General features: G+C 40.0%; 1 protein-coding gene across 3 annotated transcripts in view; it reads left to right on the top strand.

Annotated features, from left to right (window-relative positions):
* Positions 1–27,442, top strand: part of ankrd11 (ankyrin repeat domain 11) — a 119,896-nt gene that overhangs the window by 73,416 nt on the left and 19,038 nt on the right. For all 3 annotated transcript variants that reach the window (XM_085271109.1, XM_085271117.1, XM_085271099.1), the window contains 2 exons: positions 16,831–16,976; positions 24,631–24,763. In XM_085271109.1, the coding sequence (XP_085127235.1) occupies positions 16,890–16,976; positions 24,631–24,763 (220 nt within the window). In that variant the 5' untranslated portion in view covers positions 16,831–16,889. The remainder of the gene's footprint in view (positions 1–16,830; positions 16,977–24,630; positions 24,764–27,442) is intronic.

Below are 27,442 nucleotides of genomic sequence, written 5' to 3'. Positions count from 1 at the left end.
GAACCTGAACCGCTAAGCTAGCGCAATAAATGTTTTTTCCATATGAAACCGGAGGAGTTGTACTTACATCTTTTGCCATCAGCTTGTCCTCGGTCACGGTTTCCTTCCACATAAAGCTTTGCAAAAATTGCATAAAAAGCGCTTGCAGGAACAAAAACATAATATTCCAGAAACACGCTTTGCCGATCCGATCAGCTGTTCGTAACACTTCCCACATTGAAAAAGACGTCAACGCGAACTATCGCATTTCCTGCCCGAAACCGGAAGTGACGTCATTTTCGCGGAAAATGTAGGTTTTTTTTACTTGTAGGCCTTAAAAGCCTATACTGGTGTTTTTATAAGTCATGTTTGACTTTTCTGAATAGTTTCTGTGATGCTTAGAACTCGAATTGCCCTGCTGGGAATAGTTTATTTTGATGCACCTGCTGTTTTCTTTGCAAATTTGCATCATAGGATTGTTTTTTTTTGTTTGTTTTTCCTGCAGTATATAAAAATTGCTGTATCTCCAAAATAAAACTATGAAGACACTCAAAATAAATTTCCTGTGGTGGGAAACTATTTTTTGCAACTTTTTTTGTATTTAAAGTTTTGAGGGATAAGCCTCTTAAATTTCTCCAAGTAGAAATATATGTAAAAACACAAAACAAAAACGATTTTCAATTTTTTTCTAGTTTATTGCACTTTTTTGCAATTAATGTAGTTACTATGGACTTAATACATACATATTATTAAAATATGGGCTATAACAGTTGTATTGATGTATAGCAACTTGAAATGCTCCCACAAATGGCACTACAACATGTAAAAAAATTATATAAGCTCTGGTGGACTTGGTTCCATAGTAGGTCTTAAAGGGTTAAATAAATATCGTCAAATAATCGTGATCTCAATTTCAGTGAAAATAATCGTGATTATCATTTTTGCCATAATCGAGCAGCCCTACATGGATTAAGTAAATTATTTAGAGAGTATGTTATCATTGTAGTGAACACTGCAATTGGCTATGCCTTAGTTGCACTGCTGTTACTGTTACAAGTGTACAAGTCAATACAACCTGCGAAATGTTAAGTTCCCTACATATAAAATCACAGGAAAACTCACGACGTCTACTATGTCTTGCTTTGTCAGAACAATTAGGTATTTGGATGAGAGTGGGGGGAAAAATACAGAAAAGCTTACACTGAAATGTGAAGCCAGAGAATGCGTTCTACAGTTTTTAATTTAAATGTCTTCTTAAATATTATCTTAACTACATTATTTGAAAAACTCTGAATGATGACAGTGTAGGGTACCATGAAAGATTGTTTTAAGTGGCATAGGCCACACTTTTCAGTTCTAGTACTCTCATCCAAATGTAAACAGATGTACAAAGCTGCACAGCAAAATCTGCATGTGCATAATAAGAAGCTGTGATTTTGAGCATACTCATGAAGAATATGCACATGCCCTCACCACTGCTTCACTGTGGCATCAGTTTCCTTCCCCACTCTTTAAGCAGGCACCGCCCCACCCCTCAGCTGGCTGTGCTCTGCAGTAGCAGGCCTTTCATCCCTCCATCCTTCCATCCCTCTATCCGGCCCTGCCCAGTGATTTATAATTCATCTGGGATCCTGCCTCCCTCCAACACTCTGCACCAGGACAGCATTAGCATTCTGTTTGGTCCCCAGCTACGCTGCACCCACGTGTGTGTTATGAATCTGAGGAATGATTCTTAGGCCTAGCCAGTGGGGCTGTACTTGGAACGGCTATTATTGTAGCTGTATGTGCTTGTTTGTCTGCGGCTTTGCTACTGTCCTCTGTCATTGTGGGAATCAAGTTGGGCTGTCTGTCTCTGCTCTTTTCTATTAGTACGTATGAAGACAGAGGAAATGGAGTACTAAGTCGGATGGTGGTCCACCTTCTGATCGCTGTAGAAAACAGTACAGCTCATTGGTTAAAAAAACAGTTATGATATATATTAGTCGTTTTGTGTCAGAAGGTTTTTATCCCAGTACTATATAACCTCTCATACCTTTACCACAAAACCAAAGCACGACAAGTCACCGATGAATTTTAGACAAGCCTATTAATGCGTCACCATCGCTCCCAGTTACCCTATTTCACAAGAAGCTCTGGTTCCATTAGAAATGTACTTCTCATAGAATCCATTCTCTGCATCTTTTTAGTGTTTTTCAGGTGGCTATAATGTAAACTTACCGGGGGTAGCTGTACTGTAGCAGTTAAGCTTTTGGCTCTTAAGCTTAGGTTTGCTTGTCTTGCTGCGTGCCAAAACTGAAAGGACGCATACACCACATACACCGAAGAGCAAAGCAGCTAATTTACAGTTTAACTGACATGTTGAGGTAGTGATCATTATTTTAACAAGCTAATATTTTAAAGAGTAGGTCTGAAAAATGCTGCATTCAATTGCTAATATATGCAGCTAAAGCATAACATCTGATTATTTCAGTGCAATATTGGATGTTTAAGCACAGCTTGAGAACATCTTGATAAATGATTACCTTGTGAATTTAATGCTGTGGAGACCTGGCATTGAATGGTTGATGTTAAATGTTGTGGAACAAACCATGTCTAAGAAAAGCCTCAATTCTTGTGCCAAAGTAATTTGTAAGATTAAAAAAGCTGTCCAGCTATATTTGATTTATTAGTTTTTTAGCAGCTCACGATACAGGCTGTGTACTCTGGTAACTTGATAGTTAAATAGCAATTCACAGCTTTTTTTTCATGTAGGAGCTTATTTTAGGTTTTAAAAATAAATTAGTAAACAGTCTAATGGGTGCTGACGCACTAAATACTCCAAAAATATTAATTAGATTGTCAGCTCTCTCAAATGTATATAATGCTTCAGAAATTGCATTGCAGCAGAATGAAAATTACATGTTTCAGGCTGTAGCCTTCGTCAGCTTGGTTTAAAAAGAAATTAAGCCAAATAGGAGGTTTTGTATTCGTTTTGCAACAAACAAGCATGTGCGCATGCATGTTTAGAGGGAGAAATCTGCAGTTGTTTGTTGCTCGGCTGACAGAGGCTTGTTGGAGTATTTTTACATGTGACAGAAACACATTTTAACCCTGGTGTCCAGTTCAAGTGTAGAAAACAAAATTAATTTCACTTAAATCAATGAAGATTGATTCCTTTTGGCACTTTATGTTAAGAAAACACGAAACAGTAAAGTTGTGATGTAAAAAGGCACACTTGGAAAAAACAAACAAAAAACCGTCTCAAGTGCAAAAAATAAAGAACGCGCAGTGAAACTGTTACTGTTGTAATCATCTACAGTCCTACAGCAGGCAGATCCAGTAGCTGCCAAAAACACAGTCACATGTCTGTGTAATCTGCCCCGTAGCTGCTTCTTCAATAATTTTATCACAGTTGCATTGCGGCATTCAGACCGCTTTAAATTGGGAACACTTTTCAGATGACAGTTTATACATTTGTGTGTGTGTGTGTGAGACATAATGATGCTCATCTGTGGAAAGGTCATATCCCCCCTCTGTGCCTCTCCTCCCTTTCCTTTCTCCCACTCTGTTCATTATCTATCCAGGCTCACTCCCTCTCCTCTGCATTTATTTTTACCTCCTCACGTAATCCTTAATTAATGTAGATCCAGTCACCGTGCCTCACATTTTACTATCGTACACTCTTACTTGTGTACATATACACTCATTCATTCATGTGCTCTCACGCAGGCACACGGCAGACATAAATTCAGTCACGCACATCTTAATGTGCTGCGCGTTTTATAAGAATAAATCCTGGTGGCTGCATTTCTCTTAGAGCTAAATTTTATATCGCACAGCCATCATGTCATGGGTTCCAATCTGGCTTGGGACACCTCACTCATCACCTTCCTCATTTTCCAGATGGCCCAAGCTAACAAATAATCAACAGCGGACACTTTATGTGGTACCGTCGTGGCTTTTCGTGGACACAAATTGAGAACCGTAGAATAAGTCTGCATTGATCTTATCAATGCTGGAATAAAAATGTCACTATTCTTTTTCCCTTGCAGTCTAGGTTATGTGACCTGGCCCTTTTGTTATTTAGTAGTAAAACTGCTTTGAGTAAGAGAAGATTAATTAACATTTTTCTACACGGATACTCAGGAAATCCATTAGAAAGCAGACTTCATTAAATTCATCTGACTTTAAACCAAGCTGGCATTTACACGTCATTATAGCACATCTGCAGCAAATCTTCGGTTTTAGTGGTTTTATGATAAGTTTAACAGGAATCATATACTTCAAACGATACTTGCAGAAGTTGTTTCCTTTGAGAAACGCGCGCAACCAACGTTGCCAATTTATTATTGATGCTGTGGTGTAGGAAAACCATTCCATGTGCTTAAAAAAAAAAAAAGAAAGAAAGAAATTGAGCATCCCTAACATGAAGTAACCACCCTAAGCAATGTACATTAAACCCATGCAGTTTTAAACTGATGAAGGGAATGCAAAACGCTGTGCATTATGTATGAGGGAGGGGCTGCACTTCAGCATGTGGTCTTAACCCCCGGTGCTTGCTGTGATGCTTTAAATTAAATCTAAAGAAACTACTAGAGATGGACCGATCCGATATTACGTATCGGTATCGGTCCGATACTGACCTAAATTACTGGATCGGATATCGGAGAAAAATAAAAAATGTAATCCGATCCATTAAATATCACGAAAGCACCTCGCAAAACTTGCAACACGCCGTAACTCACCTCAGAACGTTAGCAGTCGGAGCAGTATGCATCACGTGATAGAGCAGCTGTGGCATGCCGGACCTGTCGGTGGTCTGGATAGCATTTGGAGCTTCGCTAGCAACCTGGCATTTCATCTCCGACAAAGTTATCCCCGAGAGAAGTAAAGCAAGTGTGTAAGTCCATCTCTGAATGTTTGTAAAGCATTCCCGCGTTAAGCTTAACAAGCGACTGCCTCTCCTGCTGCTACTTCAATCGTGAAACTGCTTAAATGATCAGCTGATCGGCTTTTCTGTCGCGAGTCCGTCTGTCTTGTTTGTTTTTGGCCCACTTTGTACCAGAAAGAGGAAACCAGCGGCTGAACAACAGCAGCACGTTTAAGCTTGATAAGCTGTTGTTAGAATGTATTTAATATTACTTTCTACTCGAGGATCTTTTTCTACGTAGCTGACGCTGGTAACTGTGCAGGGGCGGATCTAGCAAAGTTTAGCCAGGGGGGCCGATAGGGCATGAACAGGGAAAAGGGGGCACAAAGACATACTTTTCTTTCTTATTCTCATTTAAAATGTCGAGCTTTTAATAAATAATTATCTGACACCCAAAGTTTTAATTTGATGTAAAATGAATAGAAGTCCATTACTGTATATAGTGACTATTAAGTCTAATATATACCCTAGTAAGCTATAGTACTTTTTACTTTGGGAAGGTACCATCTGTGCAGTCTGCAATTTTGTTGAAGAAAGATGTTGAATCTATTTAATATTTCTTGAAAAATAATTGATTTCTGTGCATTTTTTTTCACACTGCATCAAATTAAGGTTGATTACGTCGATTAAGCATCATGAGGTGGCGCGTGAGGGGTGGTTCCCTATTTTTTATTTATTTATTTTTGTTGTTGCTGGGAGTTGGAACCCTATTAGTTAGGTTGCTTAATATTTACGCCAAGTACTCTTTAAAATACCAGAATAGGGAGGATGGTGTAGGTCTAAGTTTATTAGATTGATCAGTATTGCTGAACTATGAAATATTTTTTTGTATACAGGTATAACAGAATAGCTTTAGTGTAGTTGTTGTTTTAAACTTGAGTATGAACTTGCAGACTTGCAAAATGCAGCAAGATATTTAAAAAAACAGTTTTGTTGATTAAAAAACACTATATCGGATTCATATCGGTATCGGCAGATATCCAAATTTATGATATCGGTATCGGTATCGGACATAAAAAAGTGGTATCGTGCCATCTCTAGAAACTACACTCGTGAATATGACTTTGGAGTTGCTTGGTCATAGTTTCCTGTTTTACTGGCATCTCTTGTGTTATTTTCAGTCAGTGTTCATGTTACTATAGCTCTGCGTAGCACAGTGAGGATTTTTTTGTTTACATGTGATATGTTGCACAGTAGTTTCACTTAACATATTGTTTTAATTCTGCCTACACACTTCTGCTTATCAGATGCTGTTTTTATTGAATCTTGTGCTGCTCATTACTTTGTTTGTAACTGAAACATTGCCTCATTTCCATGCTCAGGAATAGGGTGACCTTCATTCAAGGAATACTGTACATACACTGCTAGCTGACGTAGCTTGACTTTGCTGTGAACTTTGTTGCGGTCACCAGTAGATTAAAGATTTGATAGAAATCAAACTGACAGTATAGTTGGCATACTGTCAGTCTGTTGTATGAATTCAATACAGGAGCAGAATTTCTGAAAGATTAAAGGTGTTTCTTGATACTTTAATGTTGTAAATTTGTTTTGGTTTTTTTGGTTTTCTTATTAGGGCCCATTTTTGACCAGTAATCAAACCCTGCAGATAAATGGGTTTGTATTTGGTTTTGAAAGACAGACTGTGTTGCATGAATTATTGTTAACTGGGAAAGCTTACATTGTAAAATATTTAGCACTTGTGTTGGCTCGTGTATGTCTGTGTGTGTGCAATTGTCCAGGCATTGATGGGTAATTCACAGACCTTTCTCAAAGACTACATCTAAAATGTTCAACGTCAAAAACATGGAATAGCAGGTATACTGGGCTACTCTTGCTTGTGTTTCTGCTATCTTTCTCACAAAGTGGAGTTGACAGAAGTAATATCAAAATAATATAATTAAAACAGCCATTGTGATTTCTTCCAGTTTGTAGCGTACTCTATGGTAGGGCTGCCACGATTACGTCGACTATCAAAATCGTCAACAACTAATTTAGTAGTCGACGCATCGTTTGAAGCTTTGTAAGATCCCAAAAGATGCAGGAATAAGTAGTAGGATTTAAGAGTGTAATAACAGACTGAAACAGAAGATGGTAGATGTGTCCAAATTCAGGAACCGCATCCTCCTGTGCCCGCATTTGTAGGCCAATTATGTTACAGCGACACAATGAAGATTGTCCAAATTCGAAGTCTCCGACAAATGCGTCCTTTATTTCCCCAGATTTGAAAGATGGGTCAGGTGTATACTTCGTGGCCCAACCTATCCCAGAATTCATAGCGCGGCCCTGCTCAGTTTCCAAGAATGGCGGCAGCTAGTTAGTTTTAATATTACTCTTTCTGGGTCACAAAATAAACTTTTAACATATTTTCAAGCGAGAATGTAGCTGTTTAAACTTCAAATATCTGCCACCACATATTTTCAAAAGCGCTCCGACGTTTTCGGAGACGTCTGTTACCCATCAGCTCGATAGCTAGCTGGGGTTCAAGGCTCACTGGAGCTGGTGAGAACACCGGACTCCCGGCAAATCGTTTTCAAACCCTACTCAGGTTAAACATATATAAGTCACTTAGATAACTTAAAATGTTATTGTTTGGCTTTTTTCAGTTTTTTTATTTGTTCCTGAGTAAATCGGTTTGGCTGAGATTAAAGTTATAGTTTTTACACAGCTGAATAAACATCAAGCAGACAGCTGATTATCAGAAGTGTGAGATGCTCGGGAATATCCTCCGGTGTCCCGTTATATTTTAGAAAGCAAGGAGCAGACGGCTGAGTTTTTTAAACTCCACCAAAACAATCTGCAAATTTCATTAAAATTTAATAAACTATCATCTTGTCTTTATTTTTAGTTAGCACATACCTTAAACACTTAAAGCTGTAAGCTAATGATAGTTATATAAGAGCAGATGCTGCTGGTGCAATAAGCTGTACGTTTTACGTCCAATGGATGATGATCTGATTAGTCGACTAATCGCAAAAAAAATCGGTGACTAGTCGACTATCAAAATAAACGTTTGTGGTACAATCTATGGTCTTTCCCTGTCTTGTTCAAGAAAACTATTCAGACCAAACCTACACATGCCATCATTGGTTTTTAGCAACACACCATTGGCTTTTTCCAGGGCTCCACACTAAACTCTTGGTAGCCTCTGCATTGGTTGAATTTACATAACACCTCTTTATCCATAGACTGAGTACTACGCAAACAGACTTCAATGCGGGACTGTAAATCTGACATTTGACCACTGCTGTCTTGAGTTTTAAGTTCAATGAACTGTTACACTATGGTTGTAGCATCAGACTGTGATTTTATTTACACACAGACGACTGTGGGGCATTGTCTAGTTGGGTTTTTTTTGTTGTTGTTGTTGTCGTCATTGGCGGGGGGTTTCAACCCCACTTGGAGGACGCATGTAGCTGTGTAGATGGCGTGTGGATGCCCAATGCGGAGGCTAGTGTTTACGCTCTGGAGACAAAATCCCTTCCACACAAGCAGACATCCATATACATATACCTTGAAGTGGTAAATATTTTGCTGCTTCATATTGGTTGTGTGTGAAATTGTCTTCATAGTGTAAGTAGTTTGATAAGTAGGAGGACTTTAATATGGATTGTTGTTGTTTTGGCCTCATTTAATGGGAGCATGGGATTCCCAAACATACTGGTATTTCCATCCATCCTGCTTAACAACCTCTCAGTCAGAGGTTTGACATGTGAAAATAAATAATGCCATGCTATATTGATAATTTTGTGCCACTTTTGTGGGTGTTTGTCATTGTTGTGATAGATCTGCAAATGTATATTGATAGGTAATGCATTAATGTTTTCCCTATTTCTCCCCCTTTTATTCTCCTGACTATTTTGCAGTGTTCAAACTAGGGCTGCAGCTACCGATTATTTTGATAGTCAGCTAATCGGCCTAATTTTTCTTTGATTGGTCAATTATTCAATGCTTATTTCAGTAACTCTTATCTCATCTTCCTGCACGCATACCTCCTGTTCTAGGGTCCAGTATATCACCTGCTCAAGCCTGCCCACTTGTGAATATTACCCTGCTGCTCTGTCCCACAGCAAATTACGAATAAAGACCTAGGAAACGTATGAATTTGAAAATAATCAAATGTATTTTTAACATTACTCCATAGGACTGTCAGAATAAAAATGAAATTAATTAAAATGTTAGGTTATACAAATTAAATTGCTAGTAGTATCTAGACACAAAAATAATGTGGAAATGGGAAACTAAATGGCTTATGGCTTATGTCCATTATTTCAAATAAAGCTTCAAATTAAATCGAAAAGATTTTATTTTCCAGTCCAAAATTACAAGTCAACAAAGTTTACAGATGAATTCACAATTGCAGAGGACATGTGGACGACAAAAAAAACAGGAGGCAGTGTAGCTACTCCTGTTTAACTATCGCATTTCAATCATTAGCTAACAAAACTGAAATGCTGAACTGCTTAGCAAGCATCCTGAGAAGCTTCCGACAAGTGAGCTAACATAAATATTACTGTACAAACATGAAGATGAAAAAGATATCAAGGCCACACACGAACTTAACTCTCTAAAACGGATCCATTCAGAGTCAACATCACAGCTCCAAGGTGCCGGCGTTTTAAATGCTCGTGGACTGCAGTAGAGCTGTCATGGACGCAAAGCTCTGCTTTCATTGTCTGCATTTAGCTTTGTTTGTTTTCTGTGAAATGCTTTCGCGTTTTTTTTTTTTTAATCTCAATTTTCTTACATCCTCTCGGTTTGCTGTTCGTGCTACGTTCTTCTTCGTTACTATTGAGTGCAGTCTTGGCAGACGACAAAGGCGATCCTCCCCCTGTAGTTTCCCGTAGTGTACTGCAGTTACAAAAATCCATTTACGTGGTTTTAGAGTATGACGCGTTGACGATGAAATTCGGCGTCAACTAATTTTTATAGTCCACGTCATGGATTATGGCGCCGAATCATTGCAGCCCTAGTTCAAATGTCAATGTAATATACAATATCTAATTTAATATCTAATATATACAAGTAATTGCTAGAAGAGGCATTGGTTAGCACATATCAGTCTGAGTGAAACATCTCTTTTTGATCAAATGAGGATCCAAAGGTCAGGGAGGGATTGAAACCTCGTTGCTTGAGGTTGATATGCAGAGGCACTCTTCTATCAATAGGCTTCCTCTCTCGGTCCACAGCTCTTTCACTGGCTTCTGATAGGCCTGCATCTGTCTCATTTGTTAGTTGCTAGGCAACAGGCCTTCTGTGTGTGTGCGCGTGTGCATGTGTGCTCACACGTTGCTGTGGCAATGTCAGGCTTTAGAGAGGGGGGGGGGAGAAAGGGAGATGTTGAAAATAGAGAGAAAGGCAGATGAGAGAGAAGTACTCAGAGAGGTGAGAGGAAAGAAATGAGAATGAGTCAGAGCACTGATGAAGCTGAGGGACTGGAGAGGAGAGAGCCAAAATGCACTAGATTGTCGCTGGCCTTTCCTGCAGCCGAGCTGCATATATATACAGGCCTGCCACTATCTTAGCGAGGTCACTGGCAAAGACAGCGTGATTTACCAGACTGGCAGGCAGGCAGCAAGCCCTGAGCTGTTATTGGATGGAACAGAGAGGTGTAAGGGAGAGTGGACGTGCTCAGAATAGAAAATCAGACAGTGATTGGATTCCTCCCCACATCTCACTCCTCTCTTGCTCCCTGGCTCTCTCTCCTCCTAGATAATAGGACCACTCCCACTCACATTTCAGATATATTTTGTCATATCCAGATGTGGTCATCCTCAAATCAGCATTTAAGCATAACATTGACTTTAAAGTAGAGAAGGCACAAAAGATTCACATCTCATAACGTCGTATTTTACCAGAAACTTTTTTTTTGCTGAAAATGCAAAGTAGTTAGCATATCTCATGTGTGATTTTCTATTTTTCTTTTTTAATAAAACTGTAGAAGCTTGGCCTCCACCCGCAGAAGCAGAGATAATCACAGTTCTTTAATACAGCACTATGCACAAAGTAATTCTGCGTCTTTTGTAGGCATGTATTTTCTTTTTTCGCATAATGCATCTTCTCTCTGTGCTTGTTTTTGCATTAGCACATATGGTAAATGGCCTGTATTTATATAGCGCTTTACTAGTCCCTAAGGACCCCAAAGCGCTTTACATATCCAGTCATCCACCCATTCACACACACATTCACACACTGGTGATGGCAAGCTACATTGTAGCCACAGCCACCCTGGGGTGCACTGACAGAGGCGAGGCTGCCGGACACTGGCGCCACCGGGCCCTCTGACCACCACCAGTAGGCAACGGGTGAAGTGTCTTGCCCAAGGACACAACGACCGAGACTGTCCAAGCCGGGGCTCGAACCGGCAACCTTCCGATTACAAGACGAACTCCCAACTCTTGAGCCACGATCGCCCGATTGTGCGTGTGTGTGTGCGCGTTCATGTGTCATTCTCTTCTTCTCTACACACGTTTATAATGAAGTGAATGGGCCCAGGTCAGGGACTGAGCAGCCAAGCTGGGCTTTGGTTGCCAGGATACAGCAGCCGAGCCAGGCTGGTTTTATTTGCACACCAAACAGGCTAGCTAGCTGCTGCTGCTGCTGTCTTTCTGTAGATTTATCTGCTGCATAGCATGTCAATAGACTGCAGGGTAAGCACATACATAAACTAGGGCACAATGATTTGGTACAGTTTTGTTTTGTTTTTTAGGGAGGGGGGGGTGTTTTTTTTGCTTGTTTTTTTATCTATAATTTGAAGATTTTATAATGCTTTATAATCAATAATCAATAATATTATATATATATATATATATATATATATATATATATATATATATATATATATATATATAAAAATACAATAATATATATCAAATCTAAATAATGGGAAGCGAGGCAGAATAAATATGATTATTTGGTGTTAAATTTTAACTTAAATTCCTATTGCACCCTCAAAATTAATAAGAAAATAAAGTTCTTCATTATAAACAAACATAGATGCTTTCTCCTTGTACTCAAAATTAAGTGGTCTGCTTTTTCCAATAACTACCAAGTGTGGAAAAACTCTGTGGCTTTTTTACTGGTGAGAAATCTGTATTTGAGGTAAATAGGTTGGGGCTGAAAATGTATTTTGCATCAGCACTTTTTATGTGGAATTGTAACTGGTAAATTCACCATGAATTGTCAAATGGATAACCTAGCAGGAGATATGAGGATTTGTGCTCCCAACTAAGATCTTTATTATCTTTTAAATATAGATGCTAAAAGATGTTTTTCACCATTACATTTCTGCCAAAGGGAGTTTGTATTGCTTTACCAGTTTGTGTAATCCTCTAACGTATCACAGTATTTAGGGGTGAGTCATGCTAAATCAAGGCTGTGTCAGTATCTGTTCTTAGGCATTATTTTGAACTGGTGTCTTTGGTTGAGTACACTTGAAAGGCCTTGATCTTACTAGAGCTCTAGATCCAGAATGCAAAGAATCACAACTGAAACTCCTGAGCATCTCTGCTATGAGGACATTTGACCTGCATAACACTTGTTTCACCATTTATGATACAATGGAGAAGTCATGGCACATCTGTTAGCCAACATCAAGATACGAGTTGACTGCTTGGCAGTTTGTTTGTGTGTGTGTGTTTGTGTGCGCGGTGCTGATTCGTATCTGATTGTGCAATATGCAGCGAGGTCGATACACGCACGACGCACACAAACACGAGCACAGGCAGACACAGCAACATGCCCATCCCTGTGTGCAGCTGCTGCACTGTTCAGCTGTCAGAGTGGAAAATTTGAGGTGTGTTTTTGTGTGTACATTGAGAGTTGGGAGTGGCGCGGGGCTGGGGCAAACAATTGCTTTTCAAATCTGCACCTGTACCTCTGCTATAGTTGTTTGTGTCTTTATGTCTCTGTTTTCCCCATACATAATCAAAATTGTCTGTCTGTATTAGAGCAGCTGCTTGGTTGTGCTGGCTATGGTAGAGTTTGGTCTGTGAGCCTTTGAGGTTGAGGTGTTTTGCAGTTTTATTGCAGCAGATATATGCAATAGCATTTTCATTTATATAACAGCACTTCTTATATGCTTGATAAGAAAACTCCATGTGCGTCACTGTACACATTATCTTTAAATAGAACATTAATTTTGTATGAGCGGGCACACTAATGTCCCTTGTGCTTTAAAAGAAATAAATTCACAGCTGTGTGCCCTTTTATTAAATGCTACTGCATTTATGTCCATTCTTCTATTTTATCTGCCTTGTAGGCTTTGAAACCATTGTAAACTAACTCTTGAAGTTGACCTCATGCCAGTGCAAGTGTGCTTGTGATGTGTCCCAGTGCTTCTGCAAGTATGCACATGGTATGCTGCAATATGCTGAAGTGTTGGCCTCCATCTGACCGCAGAGGGAGTGGCTCGGGATAGAGAGGATGCTACAGGAGGATGAAGAGAAAGAGGGACAGGGGGCATAGAAAGAATGGTGTGTGTGTTTATTCAGGGGTGAGAGAAGCTTGGAGAGTAGTACTGGCAGGTCCGGTCCTTCATTTAGAAGAGATTGCTTCTCTGGCTCAACACTCACCACTCCTTTCTGCAGTTATCTCCATGGCCACGTCTAACTTGGCTGACGTCATGCATAATACATTAAAACTCAACAGTGCAGTGCGTGTTTTTTTTGTTTCTTTCTCCCTACCCCTGATGTCAGGGAGCGAGTCAGCAGGCAACAGTTAATTGGTTGCTTATAAACTTAAAATGTATTGCCCCGTTGATTAAAAATGTAACTACAGATGATTTGTCTCTGAAATGCATATTTTATATATCTACTTTGCAAACCCAAAAGTTGTGAAGAGAAGAGAATTGAAATAGGACACCGTTACAACAAACACATTTGACAAAACTTTGTAAAACACAAACAAAAGCTAGGCTGGAAAATGTAAATGAACTGTTGAATTTAGTAACTCATACAGCCACAACAAAAACCCTCAGATTATCCTGCAGCTACTTATGAGTAACAGGACAGAGATGAGGAAGACGTGAGGACGGTTCCTCACTACAAATCGAGTGCGTTAATTAATAATTCTGGGATGTTTTGGTTGAACAGCCCTCTTCGTGTTATGTCACAAGTAGCTAAGGGATTTGTTCTAAAATTATCCTTTTTAATTTATTATTAACTTTCTTGTGTGCTCTGTAACCCTGTCTTTCGTTGCCTTAAACTCAGGTCATGGTCTTGTGTCGTGACATTCCATTGAAAAAAAAAATTTCTTCTTCCAGTTTGGAAGTCCCTTAGGTTTTTGCCAGAAAGTTTAACTTTGATCTCACATGTCCACAGAATATTATCTAGCAACATTATCCAGCAAGTCTTGTGAAATATCTGGAGAGTCTTTTCAGATGTGCTGCGATGTCCTGATATGAACACCATTCTTATTCAGTGTTTCTTCTTATTGTGGACAAGTTGTCGAGATTTGTGCAGTTGTTCTGCTGTTACCTTTTGGTCTTTTTTCACCTAATTTGGGATTATTTTTGGTGTGCTCTTTACAGGACGCCCATTCCCAGGTAGTGGACCTGAATTCTAGCCATTTGTAAATGCTTCTAGCCTGAAAATGTAGTAACAATCTTGCCATGGTTCACATCAACTGATCTCTCTCGAAAAGACACGGCTTTGACAGTAATCAGACTTTGTATGCCTTTATTTATAGGGAGTGACACCTCTTAAGCCACACTTACAATCTCATCTCCTTAATTGGAACACCTGACACCAAGTAGGTTTAGGCAAAGTCAGTGGCACAAAAGTGTACTGTGTGGAATTTCTCAGTGTGTTTTATCATATTGCATTTGTCTCCGGTTTGAAGGCCGCGTTTTATGACTAATCAATGTAGAAATCCTGATCATTCCTTATGGGTCACCAATGTTTCTGGCACCTTAAAGATAGCAAATGCTTAAACTTCTTTTCAACCGTTAACACCTCAAAACACCTGAAAGTTGTTTTGTTCGCTGGCCTAGATTACTATTCAGCACCACTTTAACGCACTCCCACTATATGCAAGCTCATGATCACTTACATTTCTGAATATGTAGATAAAACCCACCAAGTAATTGAGTGGGAGTAGTTTTTGCAGTGGTTGCCAAGTTAGTAATGTCTGGTTTCCATTACACATCATCTTATAAAGGCTGAAATTAAACTAAATAGTGTAATGTTAATCAAACACTCATTTTCTTTAGTAATGTTGAATGAATTTGCAGTTTGTTCTTGGAGAAAATGACTTTGTCTGTTGGTTGTAAAACATCCCAAAGTGACATTTTGTAGAAATCTTGTATGTACACTCATAAATGGACATATGAAATTAATCAACTGTTCAGCGGCGAAACACAGACACACTGTCAGCAGATATTGGGTGTCTTGTTATTGGCATGAAATTACACAGGAAATGATGCCCCTTGGTTTTGAACAGGGTTTCCTCTCCATGTGTGCCTTTGTGTGACTGCAAGCTTGCAAACAGCATTTTCTTGTGTTTCACATATCAGCGAAATGCTCGGTTGCTATTATCATCTATCATAGTAGTCCCAAAATAGTGCAGATTATTGTTCTAGAAGCCAGTTTAATGTGTGTGTCTGTGCGTGGCTGCAGTGTTTGTTTATTTCTGAGAGCGGTCGACCTTCCTGTCACTTTGTTTGGTGTGGTGAGAGGTGGGAGTTGAGGGAGATTGCAGCAAGTGCCTACCAGTAGCAAAGAGGGACTAACAATGAACTGTGCGAGTGAGGAAGGTGCCTGTGGTTTGCTGTGTTTCTCATGTCTTATTCTTTACAGCTGTAAAGGGGGTCAGCACGTCCACTGCAGTTGTGTGCCTATCTGGTTGGCTGGCTGGCTGTCTTGACTTGACTGACTTGCCTGGAAGGATATAAATAGCAGTCTTTGAATAGGATAACTGCAGAGCGAAGGGAAGAAGGGTGGGGGGAGGGGAGTGGAGTGGAGATGGAAGTGGCGCCAGGGAAGATAGGAGTGCCAGTGTCTCAAAGTAGAGGGAAAAAATAATGCAGCCATGGCCTCATCTGTTCACTCACTCAGTCAGTCACAGGGATGATCACATTTGGACGCACTCTTTAGAGAAAGTACATTACAGAGGAGAGAATTGAGGAAAGGAATGTATGATTAATTCATGGCCCTGTGAAGCAGGCGGCCATGAAGGAAAGGCAGTGGATAGTAATGCACATATTGTTGTGTACTTGCACGTAAGGCAAAGTAGACACTAAGAACACAGAGGACAATAAACTGTACAGAACTCTCGTGGTTTATTGTGAATTTACAATAAAACCACTTATACCAGAGATGATTGTTTTTGTTGTTGTTGCTGTAATACAATGGATCACCTTCCTTAGTCACTATGGCAAGGATGCCATAAATTAGTACAGGGTAAAGCCCACAATTACAAGGGCTGGCTAGCTTTGGCGGTAAGTAGCTGTTTGGGTTTTTGTTGAGACGTGCCGGTTAAATTTCTAAAGACATTCCTCAGCTGTTCCAAGGCCCACAACATGTGCATTATGCAATATCTTGGACATAGTCTGCCCTGTTGTCATTCCCAAATTCTAGTATGTCAGCACTTAAGATGTAGCTGATATGAATAGCATGCCTCTGTTAAAAGTAATTGTACTTTGATTGGGTTTACACTTAACAGAGATTTCTAACAACTTTTTTTAAGTATTCAGGCGGCTCTTACTGCTCTTTGGGTTCTGCCTGGTGAACAGATAAGCCCTTTGCCTGCCACAGCTGCAGCTCTCCTCCCTCTTTAAATGCTCTTCCTCCAGAGCCAGGGGTGTAATGGTTGAAAGTGGAGTGCTTGATGTACCACTAATGGCTGCATCGTCTGGCAGTGTGTAAATGTGTTTTCAATGAAACGTCAGGTGCTAAACTCCCCCTCCCCTCCATCCACACACCATTTTGTTTTTCTCTTTGTTCCAGACGGTTGATGACGATGCAATGGCAGCGTGAATGAAGCTTGGCGTGGGGAGAGCTGAACGATGCCCAAAGGTGGGGGTTCTAAAACCCCCCAGCTGGACCACTTCCCACTCAACACCGACATGGTGGAAAAGCAAGGTGGGAAAAAGGTAAGATTGAAAAGCATACAGTAAACACAGTGCACAGCAACAAAGCCTGTTTCACTTGGAGAAACATGAGTTAAAGTAATGACAAAATTAGTTTTAGATTGGGGTTTAGATCATCATTGAACTGAATGACAAAGACACGTGGTCTTCAGCAGAAATCATTTACTCCCTTTAAACAGCACTTTCTGACCTTTTGGTCATAAATCTGAGACGCTCACATCAGTTTAGTTATTTAGTAATTACCAGTTTATCTCCGTAAGCTTGACAGTTCCTTACGCAACATCAAAAAGATTTCTGTCCCAAACTAATGTTGTTGTTTACCAGTCACACCATGCTTTGCATTGACTCTGTGGACCAGCTGTAGGCAGGTTCTGACTTGTCAGCTTACAGAGCTCATCTCAAATGTACTGTGGAGTAGAGCAATGTATGTGTTGCATCACTCTGCAATTTATAGGTATTTACTTTTAGTTTAACAACCAAAGTAATGAGTAGAATGTAGTGTGTAAATGAAATAATTAAAAAGAGTAAGATTCTTCTTTGCACATTTGATTGTATGGTAAGCTCTGTCCCAGCTCATTCCATGGAAATATAAATATTGATGTATGTTTCTAGGGGTGTGCTGTTCCCATATTTCAGACTGGTTTTTGGTGATCTTTGGTGGTCTTGTTCAGGCTTTGCTTTGCCACACCTCAGCTGTAGCGTGTTGGTTGCTAGCCAGAGTGAATTTAAAAGCAAAGCAATATGGTTTAGAAGTATTTTACACTTGCTACACCAATAGTTGTTGTTGTTTTGGGGTTTGTTTGTTTTTTATAAATGTTTGCAAAAGTTTTTTAGTTTAACCACAAACGGGTCAAGTGAGTTGATACAGCTAAAAACTTGTCTTTAGTTCAATCAAAGAGACATCATAAAAATTGCTTCATTTAAGCCGTATCCTGTCAGCCTCATGGTAAGCGCATGTATGTGCAGGAAGACGAGCAACCAGTGCAGCTGTAAGAGCATTATGCAGCAACCTAATGAGATTAGTGCAAAAAATTTAAAAGAACGACCCAAATACATTTTTATTTTTCATTTGATTTACAGTGGGGCAAAAAAGTATTTAGTCAGCCACCGATTGTGCAAGTTCCCCCACCTAAAATGATGACAGAGGTCAGTAATTTGCACCAGAGGTACACTTCAACTGTGAGAGACAGAATGTGAAAAAAAAATCCATGAATCCACATGGTAGGATTTGTAAAGAATTTATTCGTAAATCAGGGTGGAAAATAAGTATTTGGTCAATAACAAAAATACAACTCAATACTTTGTAACATAACCTTTGTTGGCAATAACAGAGGTCAAACGTTTACTATAGGTCTTTACCAGGTTTGCACACACAGTAGCTGGTATTTTGGCCCATTCCTCCATGCAGATCTTCTCGAGAGCAGTGATGTTTTGGGGCTGTCGCCGAGCAACACGGACTTTCAACTCCTGCCACAGATTTTCTATGGGGTTGAGGTCTGGAGACTGGCTAGGCCACTCCAGGACTTTCAAATGCTTCTTACGGAGCCACTCCTTTGTTGCCCGGGCGGTGTGTTTTGGATCATTGTCATGTTGGAAGACCCAGCCTCGTTTCATCTTCAAAGTTCTCACTGATGGAAGGAGGTTTTGGCTCAAAGTCTCACGATACATGGCCCCATTCATTCTGTCCTTAACACGGATCAGTCGTCCTGTCCCCTTGGCAGAAAAACAGCCCCATAGCATGATGTTTCCACCCCCATGCTTCACAGTAGGTATGGTGTTCTTGGGATGCAACTCAGTATTCTTCTTCCTCCAAACACGACGAGTTGAGTTTATACCAAAAAGTTCTACTTTGGTTTCATCTGACCACATGACATTCTCCCAATCCTCTGCTGTATCATCCATGTGCTCTCTGGCAAACTTCAGACGGGCCTGGACATGCACTGGCTTCAGCAGCGGAACACGTCTGGCACTGCGGGATTTGATTCCCTGCCGTTGTAGTGTGTTACTGATGGTGACCTTTGTTACTTTGGTCCCAGCTCTCTGCAGGTCATTCACCAGGTCCCCCCGTGTGGTTCTGGGATCTTTGCTCACCGTTCTCATGATCATTTTGACCCCACGGGATGAGATCTTGCGTGGAGCCCCAGATCGAGGGAGATTATCAGTGGTCTTGTATGTCTTCCATTTTCTGATGATTGCTCCCACAGTTGATTTTTTCACACCAAGCTGCTTGCCTATTGTAGATTCACTCTTCCCAGTCTGGTGCAGGTCTACAATACTTTTCCTGGTGTCCTTCGAAAGCTCTTTGGTCTTGGCCATGGCGGCGTTTGGAGTCTGACTGTTTGAGGCTGTGGACAGGTGTCTTTTATACAGATGATGAGTTCAAACAGGTGCCATTCATACAGGTAACGAGTGGGGGACAGAAAAGCTTCTTACAGAAGACGTTACAGGTCTGTGAGAGCCAGAGATTTTCCTTGTTTGAGGTGACCAAATACTTATTTTCCACCCTGATTTACGAATAAATTCTTTACAAATCCTACCATGTGGATTCATGGATTTTTTTTTTCACATTCTGTCTCTCACAGTTGAAGTGTACCTCTGGTGCAAATTACTGACCTCTGTCATCATTTTAAGTGGGGGAACTTGCACAATCGGTGGCTGACTAAATACTTTTTTGCCCCACTGTATCTCTTTGCTGTTTTACTGTTGTTGTTTGTTATTTCACTAAAAACAGCCAATTCAGCTAATTTATAGTTGCGGATGTATTTATTTGTTGCATTTAATTTTTCTAAGTCGGAAAAGATAGCGTTGACTCAAGACTGATGTTGCCTTACACATATAGATCCCCAGTTGTTTCCCAAGTATAAAAATACAGTGTAATAATTCAACACACTCACTGGATCGCTACTAGGTATCAGCAGATACCCAAAGCCAGGGTACTGTAGAAGAACGTAAGATATCTGATTGGTTTTTATTCTGTTTTTTGCAAATGTCATTTGACTCCATGACATGGAAATGGGGCAAAAGTGAAACCTGTGCATAGTTATGCACTGTCCCCTCTCTGACAACATGGGCTATCAAAATAGGTATGTTCAAATCACATGAATGCATAAGTACTGGTATGTGCAAAAGTTAAATCAAACAGAAAAATGGGAATGAAGCAGATTTTTTTTTTTTTTTAATTTGAGAAGTTCATGTGTGCATGTGATGCAGTTCTGGACTTCAGACTTCTCTCTAACCTTTCTGTGCATACATTATAATGTATGTTAATAAGGTGATGCTCTTTAGGTTGGGCTTTTCCCATCAGTGCAGTGTTTTACATCTTGAGCTTGTTAGAACACTAAAGTCAGTCTGGGATGACATAAATGGGATGTCCTAAATCCACTGAGGAACAGTTGCAGGTTTTTCAAGAAAAACCTCCCTGACGAGTACCTTTTAAAATACAAAAATAAAATTAAATAAAATTTCTTTCTCAAACTCACTTTAGCTTACTGCCTAAAATGTTTAAGTGTTACTATATATCAGGCGTAGGAAGCTTACTATAAGGCATCAAATCTCTGTCTGTCTTCTTTTGCACAATCAGGAGTTCAGCAACGAAACCTGCAACACAGATGAACGTTAATCTGCATCCACACTGTTCACTAAAACTTTGAAATTGGTGCTTAGTTCCCTTGATAACCCTATATGTTTTTACTACCAGGTCATATGTTAAACACCAGTTTGTTTTACTCTCATTAGTAGTTGCTTGACTCACTTGCCTTGAAGTTGAAAATGGTTTATCTCAGGTCCCTGCCAGTGGTTATTTCTTTATTGCATATTATGACATTAACATGCTACCTAGTAACCACTTACCAACAGGCTAAAACAACCCTTTTTAAGATCATATGTAACACCTAATAAAAGTATCCCATTATTTTTAATTTCATAACGGTAACATCTAATTTATAGCCACAAAGCATTACACTCATGTTACTTGGTTTGGCAACCAAACAACAGACTAAAATCACAGACCAAACCATACTGTAGCTTGGGCACCAGCATGTACTAGTCATCAACTCATGATAGGTTGCGATTCCCCCTCCCTGACTTTTTTCTTGTTGATGTTGGTTAATGTCTCTTTACTTGACTTGTACAGATTTTATAAGTGTCGCCACAATAAGTGGTGTAAAGTTGTGATTTAGTAGGGGAATCTATATAGACTGCATGCTTACTTTAATAAAAAAATTTGCATTTGGTATGTGTACTGTATTGCAAGACAAATGATACAATATATTGTGGTATGAATACTTTATTCCACCAGTCCTGCATATTTGCTATATTTTGTTTTCTTCTTGCCACATCTTCGACTGAGCTATTATTTAATACAACATACCTGCGCAGGTCTTTGTACTTGCGTAATCTTCTTACTCTCAGTTGTATCTTGTAGTTATTAATGATTGATAAACAGCTCGACGGAGATTCCTTTTAATTAAACTATAGTTCTTGCATTTGACTTCAGCACAAATGCTTAATTAAATAATGGACTATTGCATAATAGACTTGGGTTCAGTGTTTGTTGTCTTAAAAAGCCCTAAGTCACATGTCTGAAGTGCTTTTGAATTGGTGTCACCTTATTGCCCAGTTATGACGTATTCACTACCTTGAATTTGACACAGATACTGTCATCACTGTTTGTGTTGGAACAAAGTTTTGGGCGCAGCTTGATGATGTCATGTGTGTACTAACTGTTCAGCTACCAGCAGCAGCTCTGAGAGGTGTAGAAAGCAGAGGTACAGCTTATGCAGGCATGGATTTACAACCCTCTGCAAAGGATTGCATCAGACTCTGGTATGGAGGGAGGGAGGGAAAGAAGCGAACAGGGGTGGGTGGAAAACTGAGTGAGACGAAGAGAGCACGCATTGCTAGGAGACCACCAAACAGGGTGTCGTGTGAAGGCAGATCAGAGGAAAGTCTTGAGTTGTCAAAGCTTTGCTTACACTTAATTCTCCAAAATCAACCCGGTTGAACTTTAGAGATTTGAGTTGGTGAATTGACCATTTTTCCCCAGTCCAGTTAACCAGAGCTATATGATGGTTCTTTTGTTTGTTTGTTTGCTTTAAGAAATAATTCACATAGTGTTTTCCATGCTTAAGATGTACTGTAGCTTTAAACGTATGCATCATAATTTCGCTCAAATGGTGTGTTCTCTCTTTGTGGGAGTGAGCGGGGATGCAGACGGGCAGACAGAAAGATCAGCTCATTGTAGCTACACTGTTTGTCTCTACTGTACCATGACATCATGGTCTTATGACTGGGGCAGGGCAGGGGGAGGAGTTCAAAGAGTTGATACATAATAGAAAACCTGCCCTCAGGATAGAGATAGATGAGCAGGGTACTGAAGATAGGACAGAGAAATTAGGTGAATTAAAGCGTCTGTTTGTACGTTATCTCACCTCTGTCTTGCATCTTACGTTATGAGTCCTTAAACCTGTGTAGTTAACGGAGTCGTCAAATGATGATGGTGTCGTCTGAATCATACATGGAGTCATTGCTGAAATTCCAGTATTGACTACTGTATTGTAAGAGAGTACATTTAGACTTTCACGATACCGACCAGAACCTTACATGACAAATAATGTAATTATGAAAAACACTTTTCTTTTTAGGTAATATCATTTATTTTAAAAAAAAAGATCCTTTAAAAGCATGGTATCCTTTTAATGCCACAACAATGTCCCATTTTTAGCATATAAACAGTATCAGCTCTCTTTTGTTTCATTTTATTTTTGTTGTTGTTTATGGACTGATTCTTATAGCGCTTTTCTACTCTCCTGGAGTACTCAAAGTGCTCTGTACAACACGCTGCATTCACCCATACACACCCTTTCACCCAAGCACTGTAATCTATACTGTCAGTGCATTACTGTCCTTCATACGTGTTCATACTCCGATGGATGCATTGGAGAGCAAGTCGGGGTTAGTATCTTGCCCAAGGATATTTGGCATGCATACTGGGGGAGCCAGGGATCGAACCACCAACCTTCCAATCAGCAGCTGACTTCCTCTACCTCCTTAGCATAAGCATGTAGTACATTAAATATAGAAACCTAAATACATGAGTCATGACTTAAATCCCTGATAAACCCACCACAGTGGTCGCAATGATCACGGCCCCAATCTTGTCTCACAGTCACTCACATTTATACCCACCGTTAAGGCGCAGGAAACCACTGCAGTATTCTCCTGAGCGATAGGTGTCACCACTCAGACAATATCGCCACAGAAGAAGAAGTCAAAACACGGAAGCAAAGACTTTGTCGGGTGTTGTTTTGAAAAGGTTTTTCCACACAATCGTACACTCGTGTCTTCAACCCAGCTGCGGCAGCCACGGCACAACGTGCCAGGTTACAAAGATCTTGAGGTGCACAAATGGCCAAAGCGCTGCAAAGTGTCACACAACACACTATGTGATGTCAAAATCAGCACGCAAAATATCAAGCATAATAGGTCCATTACTGGGGGACACGTTAAAAACATTTTTTGTTACACAGATGCAACACTTGTCTTTTAATATTGTGTTTTTGTCATCTACAAATATCTCTAAGTGTCCACTTTGAATTGATTCCTAATGTATTGCAATTAGGAATGCAGCGTATGGCTTTGACTTCATATATTTGCTCAGTGAGAAGCTACTGCTTTCCTCTTTAAAAATAATTCTGTGTTGAATTCTGTGTATTCTAGTTAAAAATGTATATAAATTAATAATGAATAATTGTTAGTTGCTCGTTGTAAGAGATACAAACCCAGCTTCAGTTCCATTCCCATGCCTGGATAAATGAAACGGCTGCATTAGGAAGGGCATCTAGCGTAAAATCTGTGCCAAATCACATATGTGCATCCATCAGCTGTGGCGACTCCTAAAGAAAGGGACCAACATAAAGTAGCTTTAATAATGAATAATTATTTACTGCTACCACACAAGAAACTATTATGAAGATGACATCATAAACAACTTGTAGACATCTTCCACTGTTTGTGGTCTGTGGGGGTCTTTTTGTTTGTTTTTAAAAAAGGTATTCTGGATAAATTAGTTTGCATGAGCACCCAAACACAGAACAACCGTTAAGTTAAGCTGGGCAAACACATAAGTATTTACATCTGTTGATAGCAGATACACAGGGGTTTGTGATTGTTTCCAGCAGCTGTAGACCACAGAGCCAAGCCGGCGTCAGCTTAGCCTCCTCTCCCTGTGCCTGGCTCTTTTACTGTGGCCAGGAATCTAGGAGGAAACTCTGGAAAAACTTTTGCTTTGAGAAGCTCTTAATAGCTAGAAGAGTCAGGCCAGTGAATTCAGTAGGAAGGTATAGCCAGAGACATTATGAAAGAGGGACACGGCGACTTAAAAATATGGTGGTAGATGTATAACCTCCAGGGGGGAAAAGCTTTTTATAAACGGAGTTTGCGGTCAGCAAACTTGTGCAGTCTTTTATCAGATGTTATTTCCTGGTGACCATTGAAATTAAAGTTAATTTAATTAATGCTTCAAAATGTGCCTGAGGGTGTTTTCAAGGTGGCAGCTGAGTCAGGAATTGCTTCTAGGACTTTAAAGTAAGGTAGACAAATAAAGTGCACTGCTCTGATGAAGACACTTGCTCACCCCAGTGTTTTGTTGCTTTCACAGGATAAGGTGTTATCAAACAAGACTCCCAAATTGGATCGCAATGATGGGGTCAAAGAGATGAAAGAAAAGGCCTCTAAAAGGAAGCTGCCCTTCACTGCTGGAGCAAATGGAGACCAGAAAGATTCTGACTCAGGTAAGGCTGTATTGCTGTGTGTTTACGCTCATGTTTCTGCATCTCGATCACCTTGTGACTTTGTATAGACTCAACTGGTTCTTATATAGCGCTTTTCTACTCTACCTGAGCACTCAGTGCGGAAATCAAAGAGAACGGAGAGTAGTTAGCACTGGTGTGCGAACAGGGCTTGACCTATGTGAAGTGAAAGTGCTCCCAACTTTGAATTAGCTGGTTGTTTGAGAATCAAGGAGTTTGTACCTACAATCATAGTCTAAAAGGAGAGGAAGACCACACAAAATCATGATCCAATTAAGTGGGGATTTGGGCAACATACAAGCCTGACTAGGCCTGGGTTTGGTAAGGCTCCAGCTGTTTTCTTTTAATTAGGGAGAGAAGGACTAGTCCTCACGCTTGTTTGACTTTGGGCTTTAAGGGTTCAGGATTTAGTTTGTTGATAATGGTCCAGCTTAGAGGCTTTGGTAACAGTCTTCATCAGCACTGGGTGAGTTGCTAAATTGGTTCATGTTCAGTGTTTACACTTGGGGAAAAAACCTTTCCTCTCCACACACAAGAGGAAAACTACAAGTATGCAACAGATGACTGTTAGGGCATGAGGATGTGTTTAGCAAGATTGGACAAGTATTTTGTAAACACATAATGTTGTATGTGATTACTCCTCAACTTAAGCAAATTATAAATAAATTAAAAAGTTTGAGAGGCTGTAATATGTCTTAAATCTCTGGACATTTGTGCATGCGTGTTCTTCACTTCCATTTAAGTTGCAAGATTATTTCATGTTCTTCTTCACAAATGTTTACTTGTTGTGCATTAATATTCTAATCTCTTCTGCTGAATTCATTTTATTTATCCATTAGTTTTTTTTATCTTGAGATAATCTTCACCCTACCTCAATCACACGAGATGCGAAATCTAAAGACGGGAACATTAGCTGGAAATTCTTTTAGTATACTAATAGTTTCATGTTGTCTTCCAGCGCCTTGCCTTTCTTTGTCTCTGATCTGAGCTATATTGTGTTAGTTTCTAAGATTTACACACTGTACAAGCTTTGAAGATTAGCTGGCTCCTGGCATTGCACGCTTTCCAGTCACGTGAGAAGTTTATTAGGTTGCATTGTGTCATAGCGACAGACCTATTTTTGTTAGCGGTAGCTACCCAGGTAGTATATGGGGGCAGTAAAATGTGTGTTGTTAACCTGGACTTCCACCTGCATGAAAATTGGCGTTTCTACATATGTGTGTTTTGTAGTCTGTGGCCTTTCAATTGACCCTACTGGGACTGTTTTTAACCTCTCTGCAAAGTTTTACACCTCGAACACGTCACAGCCCCCCCCCCCACCCTTCTTAATCTGTGCCTCTCTTCCAATGCTCATTTCCTTTGTGGCTTGCACACTGGTGACGGATAAATATAGCTGTTTAGAGAGCACGATTAATACGTTTTTTAAAATTCGTACAGTATACCCTTCTATTATATTCCAATCAAAATTATATCACCCAGTATGGGTCTTTTTTGTGTCTTTGTTTATTTTTTTATTCAGGCACGGTGTGTCTTATGTGTATCCCATCCCTTCTTTGCTTTTATAATCATCAGTATTGACCATTACCATCTGGCTAATATCATTCGATAGTATACTGTGTGATGGCATTCTGTCAGTTAGCCCAGTTTTACATGAACTTTCCTCACGGCTCAGCTGCTGTTGAATATCTTTTCACTGCAGGCATTTTCAGCGTTGTGTAAATACACAGACCTTCTATTCCAAACAATTTGAAATATGACATCATTTGGGGGTGGAGCTCTTGTGAATACACCCACTAAGCACAGGGTCTGTCAGTGTGTTTTGGGGGCACAATGCTGCAGCTACGCCTACGTCTTTCAGTTAGTCCGCACACGTCTCTCGTGGATTCTCTGCCCGTTACAATCTCGTGGATTGTAACGGGCAGGCAGGAAAATATCAAATTTCTTCCTGCTGCTGCTCTTTTTACTGGAAAACAATTTGTATCTTCTGATGTTTAATTTCTTCTTCTGCTGTAAACCTCTGTAGAGTCCACGATGTAACCAACAAAAGTGCTTGACACGGTTGTGTCTGGGCATTGAGTTATAACCCTTTTCAATTAGTACCTACTCTGCTGGGCTTGGCTCCATTAGGTGGTAGTGTCTGGTACCAGGCACTAAGCCCAGGTTCCAGGCGATCTGAGTTGAGGTGAAAATATGACATGAGAGCGACTCCTTCACAAAAATTAAAACTGCAATTTTTTTTTTAAACCCAACGAGGGAATTGGCAGCACTAAGCCCAACACCATGGTCTCAGAGTCTGGGGGGAAAAAAGCTGTAGGCAGAGCGGCAGGTATACCATCACCTCGACGCCCTACAGTGTTGTGTTGTGTTGTGTCACATAAGAATAACAACTTTTGGCTGAGTTGCTATAATTACCCCACGCGCATCAGTTACATGACTTGAGTTGTGTCACGTCAAGCCAAGTAGGTCTTAATGAAAAAGGGATATTAGTATACGCAGCTACTGGCAGATGCAAAAAAGGAGCAACTACCTTTTTGGGGATGGGGATGTAAAAAGGGGCAGACTTAAAGGACGCAGATATGTGACTGGGTGGTTGGCATTATCTCAATCAGCTGTTCTGTTTGTGTTTTTGAAATTTCAGCTCACCTTACTCTTTTCAAACTG

Source organism: Mchenga conophoros, linkage group LG1 (assembly GCF_057382185.1).
Source record: "Mchenga conophoros isolate Kocher_MC1m ecotype Shallow Benthic linkage group LG1, M_conophoros_male_GT1.1, whole genome shotgun sequence".
In the NCBI taxonomy this organism is placed as follows: Eukaryota; Metazoa; Chordata; class Actinopteri; order Cichliformes; family Cichlidae; genus Mchenga; species Mchenga conophoros.
Note: the sequence above shows the minus strand (reverse complement) of the source record. Positions and strands in the feature narration are given on the sequence as shown.